The sequence below is a fragment of the Punica granatum genome, chromosome 7, assembly GCF_007655135.1.
Source record: "Punica granatum isolate Tunisia-2019 chromosome 7, ASM765513v2, whole genome shotgun sequence".
NCBI classification, from domain to species: Eukaryota; Viridiplantae; Streptophyta; class Magnoliopsida; order Myrtales; family Lythraceae; genus Punica; species Punica granatum.
In genome coordinates, this window is record NC_045133.1 from 18,735,086 (window position 1) to 18,744,648 (window position 9,563).

The following is a 9,563-nucleotide window of genomic DNA, read 5'->3' on the forward strand; positions in this document are numbered from 1 at the left end:
GTTCATATAAAATACTTCAATATCATTAGCGGATTAAAGAAAATAAATTTCATAAATATATAAATCCACCCGCAGTGGCTCCGACAAGTCAATTAATAGATAATATATTGGATATTTAATACATCTAATTAATAAAGTATTTCCCTTTAAGGGAGATTTTTGGTTGAGGTCAGCTGGAGTAGGTACTTATTATAAGGGATATACTTGGGTTGTCGCGATTTATCCATTACTAATGTTGTATGGGATATTAACGTAAGTTATTTTTATAACAGAAAATTACGAAAGTAACCTATAAAAATACGATTAACATGGATTACAAAAGACATAAGAAAAGTTATTCTATTAACTAGAAATCAAACATTATAAATTGTCAGCGAGAATGGAAGAAGAGAAAATCATGTTAAGGATTAAGGTGTTGGAAAAACTATATTGAATCGAAAGATAGTGTAAAATGAATTTTTAATTCTTCTATTTATAGGATGCTAAAGTATTGGATTTGAAAAAAAATATATTATGTATCTCAAGGGGTTTTATTTAGTAATGGAGAAAACTTCTCGATATTCTATATACATTGGATATAGAAAAATATCTTCTCAGTATTCTATATACATAAATTAGAGATAATATACTTATGAAATATTAATGTAAAAATGGACAAATATTACGAATCTTTGATTTAGAATTAAATTGTCCGAGCAACCAAAAAGACTAAGGATTTGCGAATGAAACTCTCACAACATCATTTCTCAGCTTTTATATATTATAATAGATTGTAATCACTACAAACTTCTACGAAAATTTTCTTTGTAAGGCTCAATTTGCAACTAAGATATTCAACAATACAGTATATTTATTAAGGCAAAAACTTGATATCTTCCTCCCCGTTCTAATGAATTGTAGATGGTGAACGCAGATCGTCGAGGAAAATCCTTTTAACGAAGATATGGAAGGATCACCCTTTCAACGGATTTGTGAGTCCTTGCTTACTAGTAAAGAGGATAGCAAGTTGCAAATTCTGATGAAGATATCGGTAGCAATTTTACTCTCTAAGAGGACTTCCACACCTTGAAGATGATGTGAACTCCATCTTTTATTATTGGATTTTGTGCAGAACCATATTAAATGGGCATTATCTTTTGGAGTATTCAGAGCCCAGAATGTGACGTATAACCAACAGAAATAAATTCTATCAATTAATACTTATGGGACAGCATGTCTCCATAGAGGATAAATGAAGCATTAATAATAATAATTTCGAGAAGCAAATATTATATATTAGGGAGGCAATGGAGTTACACCCTATTCAAGAGAAGTTCTCATAAATTGGACTCAGCCACTCAGAAACTAGATCTAAAAGAGAATATTTATACATAATAAATACACAATATCCAAAAAATTCCAAAAGAAAATGAAATTTCAACTTCACGACAACTTCTAATTTCAAGAATTTTGCCTCGTGTTTTTTGGCAATTAAACAATCCTTTATGAGGAGAAATAACGATTGAGTTCGGTCTGGAGCAACTCCCTCATATATCTATCATTGCGGACCTTAAATCATCAGTGCGGAGGAATTATTTCACGCCTTCCACGGGGCACAAATCCTTTATGAGGAGAGCGTTCGCAATTTGATTTTCTATGGACATAATTCAATTGGTTTCATTCTAATTGACAATTGAAACAAATAGATGGTTCTTACTATATATACTTGAGGAAATGGACCGACCGAGATGACAACAAGTTAACCCCCTCGACCTTTACCGTGGCCTTCTGCTGACTCACCATCTTGACAAAACCCTAGAAAATAATTGAATTTAAGTAGAGCCGTAGCTAATTAGAACAAGGGGGACCCAGATGGGGAAGAATTCACCAAGTTGAGGATGCTATTCCAATAATTCTTGTTGTCCTCGTAGTAGTCGCTCCCGCTGCCGCTGCCACTCCCACTGCAGCCACTCTCCCCGCCATTCTCCGAGTCCCCACCGCTGCCTCCGCCGCCCTCCGATATGCTTTGCTCGCAGGAGCTGTTGAAAAGAAGATTAGTGAAACCTTCAGCTTCGATCTCATTCTCTAAACTGCCACCGTGCCCGCTAGTGCTTGCCCTAATCGGAGAATCATGCCCAGTCCATGGAGCTTCGAGGGACATGGACATTGAAATGTCGTGGAAGTTTGTGGATGTGAAGGACAGCGTGTTCCCGATTCCCTCCTTGAATTCTCCCAAATTAGGCATTGAGTTCTTCGTCCAATCTTGTTCACCTTCTTCCTTGATCATATTGTTCCTGCCTTCTGGATCAGACGTGCCGACAAACTCGATCATTTGCTGCTTAGAATTCTCCCTCATATTGCAACCAGCCATTATAGGGGGAGCACTCTCCGAGAATGTGAGAGTAGATGTTGGAGACTCGAGGTGGTCACCTCCAACCCCGGGGGTTTTAGTCAAGAGTTGTCCAGAAACAGCAAATGCCGAGGCTGGAGTGGTAAATCCCGATGGCGACGAATTGCCACCTTGGTGGAAGGAGTGAGATCGGAGCTTTGACTCCCTCACTAGTCGGGCCTCAGCCTCAAGTCGGGCACTCTCCCATTGAGCCATGTGGCTCAGCTTCGCAGCGCTCTTGGATTGGCCATCGCTGGATAGCAGGGCGTCATTTTTCGGCTTGTGGGTGACCGGATCAATCCCCATTTTCGCCAACCGCTTCTTCAGGTGAGTGTTCCAGTAGTTTTTGATTTCGTTGTCCGTTCTTTTAGGCAGGTGGGTAGCAATAGCCGACCACCTGAGTACAAAACAAAGAAGTCATTGTACCAAAAACCCTAGAATTCATCAACACCGGGAAAGGAGATCATTGGAAAATGATCTTTGCCATTAGAAGCAACTGTAAGGACAAATGCCCTTTTTTGGCTTTCTCCGTCTTGGGTGAAAAATTCAAGAGGAAGAAGCTTTTTATCAAAGGAGATCATTTGAAAATTCGTCTTAAAGAATAGACTTCGGAAGAAGTCCCAAAGACAATATAAGAAAACGAACCACATCCCAATCTCAATAAGATTCAAATTATATGACCCGAAAGTTAAATCAAAATTGTGAAAAACTGAAAAAAGACTATTCATAAAACAACCGAAATTGTGATAAACTGAAAGAATCCTCCAAAATGTTCAATTGCCAGGCAATTGGAAATTGTTACTCCGTTCTTTCTTGAGAATCGACATCGAATTTTCAATTACCGAGCCAGTCATTCTCTTTGAGAAGCCTTGTACCTGTTACCGAGAAGGGCGTGGAGTTGAATGATGGTTTGCTCTTCCTGCAAGCTGAACTTCCCTCGCTTGATGTCAGGCCTCAGGTAGTTAGTCCACCTCAGCCGGCAACTCTTCCCGCACCGCTGAAGGCCTACAAACACCGTTAGACTAACCGATGAGAACAGATGCCATGGGCGGTGAAAGCATTTCGTACACACTCTAAGACGGCATAATATACATAAGGTCTGAAAATATTCACCGGCTTTGGCAGGGAGGGCACGCCAACTTCCATGGCCGTGCTCTTCGATGTAGGCTAAGAGCTTCTGGTCTTCTTCGGGGGTCCACGGCCCTTTCTTGAGCCCTACTTTATCGCAGCAAGGCGATCTCCCCATATTTTTCGCCGAATCTCAACGTCGGGACGGAACGGCAGGCAAGTAGAGTTCTTCTTCTGCTCTTTATAGTATGGCTCGGAGGACCCAAAAACACCACTGAGATGGAGAGGAAAGGAGAGTGGAGGGGATGGGAATGGATGAGGGAAAAAGAAAGGGTGAAGCGGCATAAATTGGACAGAGAAATAAATATTGAGGGGCTCAATGGGAGTGGAGAGGACTGGAGAGTGTGTGGTGAGTCTGAGTAAGGAGTGAGGTGTATATATTTGCTTGCCTGACGAAATTGCCCTCTGTAAAAGTGTACATAATTAAGTTTCACCTTTTTTCACTTTTATTGTATTAGATCTTGAACTTTCTTTGTAACAAAAACAAAATCACACCATTTTTAAAAAGTGACATATTAAAGTGATGATAACCATGTAAAATGTTAAGATATAATGTGATACTATTGATTGATACTATGTGATTTTTTTTTCGGTGTGTATCCGATTGATATTCAACAGTTTAATAAGTCCCGATTAAATCAGTTCGAACCGGATCGGCCTATTAATTAAGGGGTAATAGCATGAATTTTTTCCATTTAGAAAACTTGAACCCGATACTTTACATAAGAGAAATAAGCGTCGCATCTCTTGAATCAATCCATGTTAGTGATACTATGTGAAATTTTAAGAAAATCATAACTATTTAATTAAAAAATTAAATTTGTTAGATATGATGGGATTTTTAATTATTTATATTCTTATTCCCTTGGGCGTTATCGATACTCAATATGGACTCCCTTCCTCTGGTTAAGTTTGACCAGTATATACCACAAGTACGGTGGTTTAGTGGTTAAGTATCAAGCGTTCCACTTGAACATCACGAGTTCGAACCTCACTGAGGAAGTAGAGCTCGTCACTATGTGGGTGTATTATGGGATGGCGGTGGCCAGCCCATAATACTTGATTCAGTGGGCCTTAGACTTAATTCACTAGTGTATTGATAGGTTTGCGGTGACCAAATTGGGCTAAATCTCAGCGAGCTATGGCGAAAGGAACATTTCGTGGCAGTTAAATTCCCTTAATTAGGACAACCACAGCGGGCTAATAATTCGAACTAACCTTTTTATTCAGCGAAAAATAGTTTGACCAGTATATGCAGTATATGTTTCATCCACGTTTTCTGCTGATTTTGGTGGCCTGATGCGGAGTTGTCCATAATTTGGATGTATCTCACATCCATCCATCCAAGGTGCGCCAATCATGCTTAACTAGTTACTGTACATTGTGCGAATAATTATTATCAAGAAAATAGTATATTTTATTATTTAACTCAATCATAAAAAAATATTAATTAATTTATGAATGAAGAATTTACTCTTTTTTATTTTTAAAACGATTGTGGGCTGAAAATGTTGCATTTGTTCCATTAAGTTAGCTCTAGTAAAATACTTCATTTACGGAAAAGGTAGTGTATATAATTATATAGTTTGCAACATATTTCTAAAATTTGCTTAGTCTTTTTGAGTCGATAATTTACTTAGTCTTTTATCTCATGCAGTGTGTGATTTATTATTATTATTATTGTTATTGTTATTATTTCTTCCTCATTAATTATCCCATTTGGTGAAAGTTGTTACTTTAATTATTAATTATTTCATAATCCTCCTAAATACATATTTCAATCAATGTCTCTTACGAAAGATATATTTCACTTTCATTAGTCCCACCCAAGCCTCAGCAACGCCAGCTTGTTCAGAAAGAGTACTTTTGTGTTCATCAATGCAATTAATTAGTTACTTGGTCCAGCATTTTACATATGTCTTGCCTTCGTTGGCCTATCTTCTGTTGTGTTATTATAAGTTCTTCATTGCTCATCACTCTTCCTAACTTTCCACAACCTGTCGTTCACAATTGTTTATAATCAAACTAGTAAAAAGAACCATGGATCGCACTCACGATCAATTACTAAAATTTAAAGATCTAATTTTATAATAATTTTTATTAAATTATAGAAGTAATTTTCCATGTTTAAATTATCCTTTTTATTCATGCAATACTGCATATAAAAATGTTCTAGCTGAAAAATTAATTATATATAAGGGCGCATTTTAGTATTTTGGCAATGCAAAATTTTAAAACACAACAATTCATATAGAATAATTCACCAAATAATTTGTACAACTGTATAATGCCAAAATCCCACATTTGGTCTCACTTTAACTTTCCTAAAATGTCCTTAATTACATAAATTTCAATATATATGGATTACTGGATTTTTGATATAATGATAATTGAATAATCCACTACTCACTTCTTTTTTACGGCCACCAATTCTAAAAACTACAATATTTTTATTCATTTCATTTTTTTCCTTATCTGATGAATTTTATCCTTTTTTAAATATCAAGCTCATCATATGCATATTAGATAGGATTAGGATATTGTTAAAAAATAAATATATAACACTTTTAGGGATTAAATAATGTTGAAAGAAATATTTACATATAATACTGAGAGAGCGTGATTTTGAAACTATAAGAAGAGTATTGTTGATGCAATTTTTATTAAAGAGTGACCTTTATTAATTAAATTATTATTTCCACCTATAGTAATATTGCAATTTAAATAAATCAAAGTATTGAAAAAAGTTGAAAATTACGTGCAATATGGCGCATAGTACAGACACAAACTTTAATAAAGTGATAGTTGAATTAAAGAGGGTGCAGAGCAGTAGTGCATGCTTCTCACATGAAAATCAAGATGTTTCAAGTTTGATATTCAAGCGGGACTATCCATGCTTTAGTTTTAGATATTATGATTTTTTATTCGTTGTACTAGGTTTATGAACCTCTTTTGTAATAAAAAAGAAAAAAAAATAAAGAGACATTTGAAATCTATTTAATTATTGATAAAAAAATTCTTAAGATATTATTTAATTTTCCATGAACCCTTCAACAATCAACAAATTCACTATATTCTCTTTAACTCTTTTAGGGGTGTAAACAAGCCAAGCCGAGCCAGAATATACAGGGTTCAAGCTTGGACTTGTTATACTTTTCCTAGGCTCAAGCTTGAAAATTCCGAGTTTGAGTTTAGCCCATCAGACAAATCAAAAGCTCGAGCTTGACTCGTATGAGGTTCGTCCAATGGACCAAGTTTAGTAGAAAAGTCATGCTAGGGCTTGGGCTCACGTCAGGCTTAGGCTTGAATCGGGCTCATTTAAGCTAAAAAAAAACTATAAACAAAATTATAAAACAACAGTATCATGTAAAATATAATTCAAAAATACCAATTACAATTTGATAGTACTCAAATTCAAATCACATGGAGTTTAGTTAAAATACTACGTTTGACAACATGAAAAACTATTAGAGTTTCGTTCGTAAAAGGATTAAAATCGATATCTTAAATCAATAATAATAATAATAATAATAGTTCTTTTAGGCTTGCAAGTTTCGTGAGCCAAATATTATTAAACTCGGCTTGGCTTGTCTGGTTTAACTGGCCAGCTCGAGCCCGAGCCGAGCTTGAGCTTAATAAGAGTAAGCTGAACTTGAGCTTTCGTCGAGCCGAACTGAAACCTTTCGCGAATAGTCTATTCTCATTTATACCCCTAATCTCTTTTCTGCTCCTTCCACCCTCCTTTTAAGAAATCCATTAATAAATCTCTCTTACATCTATCAAATATTTGAAACATGTCACACTAACAACAGTTCTTTGGAATTCCTCTTTAACTTAATATATAGATATCCCCTTATCTTATACTATTATTTACTTAAAAATTGGATCTTGTAATTGCATCCTAATTTGTAAGGTGAATGCAAAAGTCAAAAGTACCCCAAATTGTTAGTTTAAGTATAATATAATCAATATATATAATAACAAAGTTTTGGAGCTGAATTCTCAAGTTGCTACGTGTTTAAAAATATTAAACGGAGCTCTCTCGCGATACCTCGTTACCATTTATACTAAGGAAATTTTTATATACTTATTAAGGAGTGTAATAGGCAAGTCGGAATATACAATAAAATATATTTTCAATATGGATATATTAATGGAATTAGGGGAAGTGAAATATATATTGGAAAATATTTTTGATAGGGGTATATTAGTGGAATATAGTCTAATAAGGGTATTTGAAATATATAGCCCATCATTTAAATTTATATTATAATATTACATAAACTATATTTATAGTCTAGTATTTTCATAAGTAAGAAATATTTCAAATAATTATTAAGGAAATAATTACTTATGTATATTTCGTCATCTTACACAAAGAATCAGACCTAAAGGTAGATTTCTTTTTGCTCATATAGACTTGAAGGTAGATCTTTTCATCGGTTTTCAAGAGGTTCATAACATACTTGCTACCTCATGAACAATTTCATATTGATTGGAGTTAGAATAACTCTTTCTTTCGTTGATCCTTATTTTTTTTTCACATTCATTAGGTTCTCTTTATTATTAAATTTATTCATTGAGTCATCACTCATTCCACCACATTAGAATTTGATTGTTTTTCTATGTTATTGCGATCGTTTCAATTGATATGAGTTGGCACCGCCCATTTATTGAGCATTTAGATAGTTGCCTTACTCCTAATGATTTATTGGTTTGAAGGATTTTCTATTCTATTGAAGAGTTGTAGTTATCATGCGAGATGTAATTTTTGTTAAGATGACAAGTTCGATTGTGTGAGCCATCAAAAGTTGAGCTAAATAGAATATTGATAATATAATATGGTGGCATTTGGAACTCCACTCCACTCCAAATATTTATATGCATTTTTTAGTGGGGTTGTAATCATGGTTAGAAAAAATACCCGTGAGAATGTGTTATTAAATTGAGGAAGAAAATAAAAAAAGTAATTATTGTGTTGTTAAATTGTGGGAAATGTAATGAATAATTGAAAGAATTTAGTATTAAAAATTAATTGTAATGATAGTTAAGAAAAAGTATCTGAGATAATTTATTATTATATTGAAAAAAAATATAAAAAAGTAATGATTGCGTTGTTAAATTGAAAAAAAAGTAAAGTGGAGTAAAGCGAAATTAAGTGAAGTAAATTATACTCGATAAACAAACAAAGCACAATCATTATTATAGAGAAAATAGTTATTCTTAGAATAATTGATTCAAAAAACTTTCATTTTTAGTTATTTACTTTTCCAAACAATGACTTAAGATTTGCATTTCATATACTTGAAAAATCGGCACATTGCCGTTTTTCGCATAAAATTATTTACCACTTTCAAATTGAATTATTTCTAATTGTTGTACTTTCGTAAGTATTTATCTTAGATCATGTGATTTTGATGTAGGAAACAAAAAAACCCCACTTAGGATATTAAAATTTTGCTCTCTACTGAAAATAATTTTCTGCTCAATTCATTTAGAGAAATACAGTAAAAGTCCTATAAATTTGAACTCTTTTGAAGCTCAATTCTATAAGTTTTACTTTGGACTTTTCAGTCCTATAATGTTTGCTCTACAACACACTTTTTGGTTATATCTATAACCGGCCATTACAGAGATGCTGATGTGAGTTAACACCGTCAAATTCATCCTAGCTAGTCGTTAATTGTCCATGTGGCAATTTTCAACTGGTTGAAAATTAAAACATTAGAAAATCCAAAAATAATAAAATTAAAAATAATAAGTTCAAGTAGCAATTTTCTATTAGCTGAAAATTAAAAAAATAAAAAATTAAAGTAATATTAATAATTTTTTAAAAAAGAGAAAGGTTGTTGTCGGGGTTGGGCTTCCCTCCCAACCACCCCTCCTTGCCGACGAGGCACCCTCCAATCTAGTCCTCCCTTCTCCCTCATTCTTTGTTTCGACAAAGAGAAGGGAGGACCAGATCGGGGGCTCCCCTTTGGGCCAACCCTCCTTTTCGACAAGGTCGCCAGGAGGGGTCAGAAGAAGAGCCCTCTCTATCCGATCGTCCCCTCTTCCCTCACTCTCT

At 34.4% G+C, this 9,563-nt stretch overlaps 1 protein-coding gene across 1 annotated transcript; it reads right to left on the reverse strand.

Moving 5' to 3' along the window:
* Positions 1–1,252: 1,252 nt before the first annotated feature.
* Positions 1,253–3,853, reverse strand: LOC116215678 (transcription factor MYB16-like). Its single transcript, XM_031551486.1, has 3 exons — positions 3,482–3,853; positions 3,244–3,373; positions 1,253–2,765 (listed from the first exon to the last, which is right to left on the reverse strand). Exons 1-3 carry the CDS (start codon positions 3,612–3,614, stop codon positions 1,832–1,834), a joined length of 1,197 nt encoding a protein of 398 aa, XP_031407346.1. The 5' UTR covers positions 3,615–3,853; the 3' UTR covers positions 1,253–1,831.
* Between the last annotated feature and the right edge of the window lie 5,710 nt (positions 3,854–9,563).

Excerpts from the sequence above, each read along its gene's own strand:
- LOC116215678 (XM_031551486.1), bottom strand. The coding sequence starts at position 3,614 with ATGGGGAGATCGCCTTGCTGCGATAAAGTAGGGCTCAAGAAAGGGCCG. Across the intron at positions 3,374-3,481 it reads TGCCCTCCCTGCCAAAGCCG|GCCTTCAGCGGTGCGGGAAG; the intron begins GTGAATATTTTC and ends CGGTGTTTGTAG. Across the intron at positions 2,766-3,243 it reads CACGCCCTTCTCGGTAACAG|GTGGTCGGCTATTGCTACCC; the intron begins GTACAAGGCTTC and ends TTTTGTACTCAG.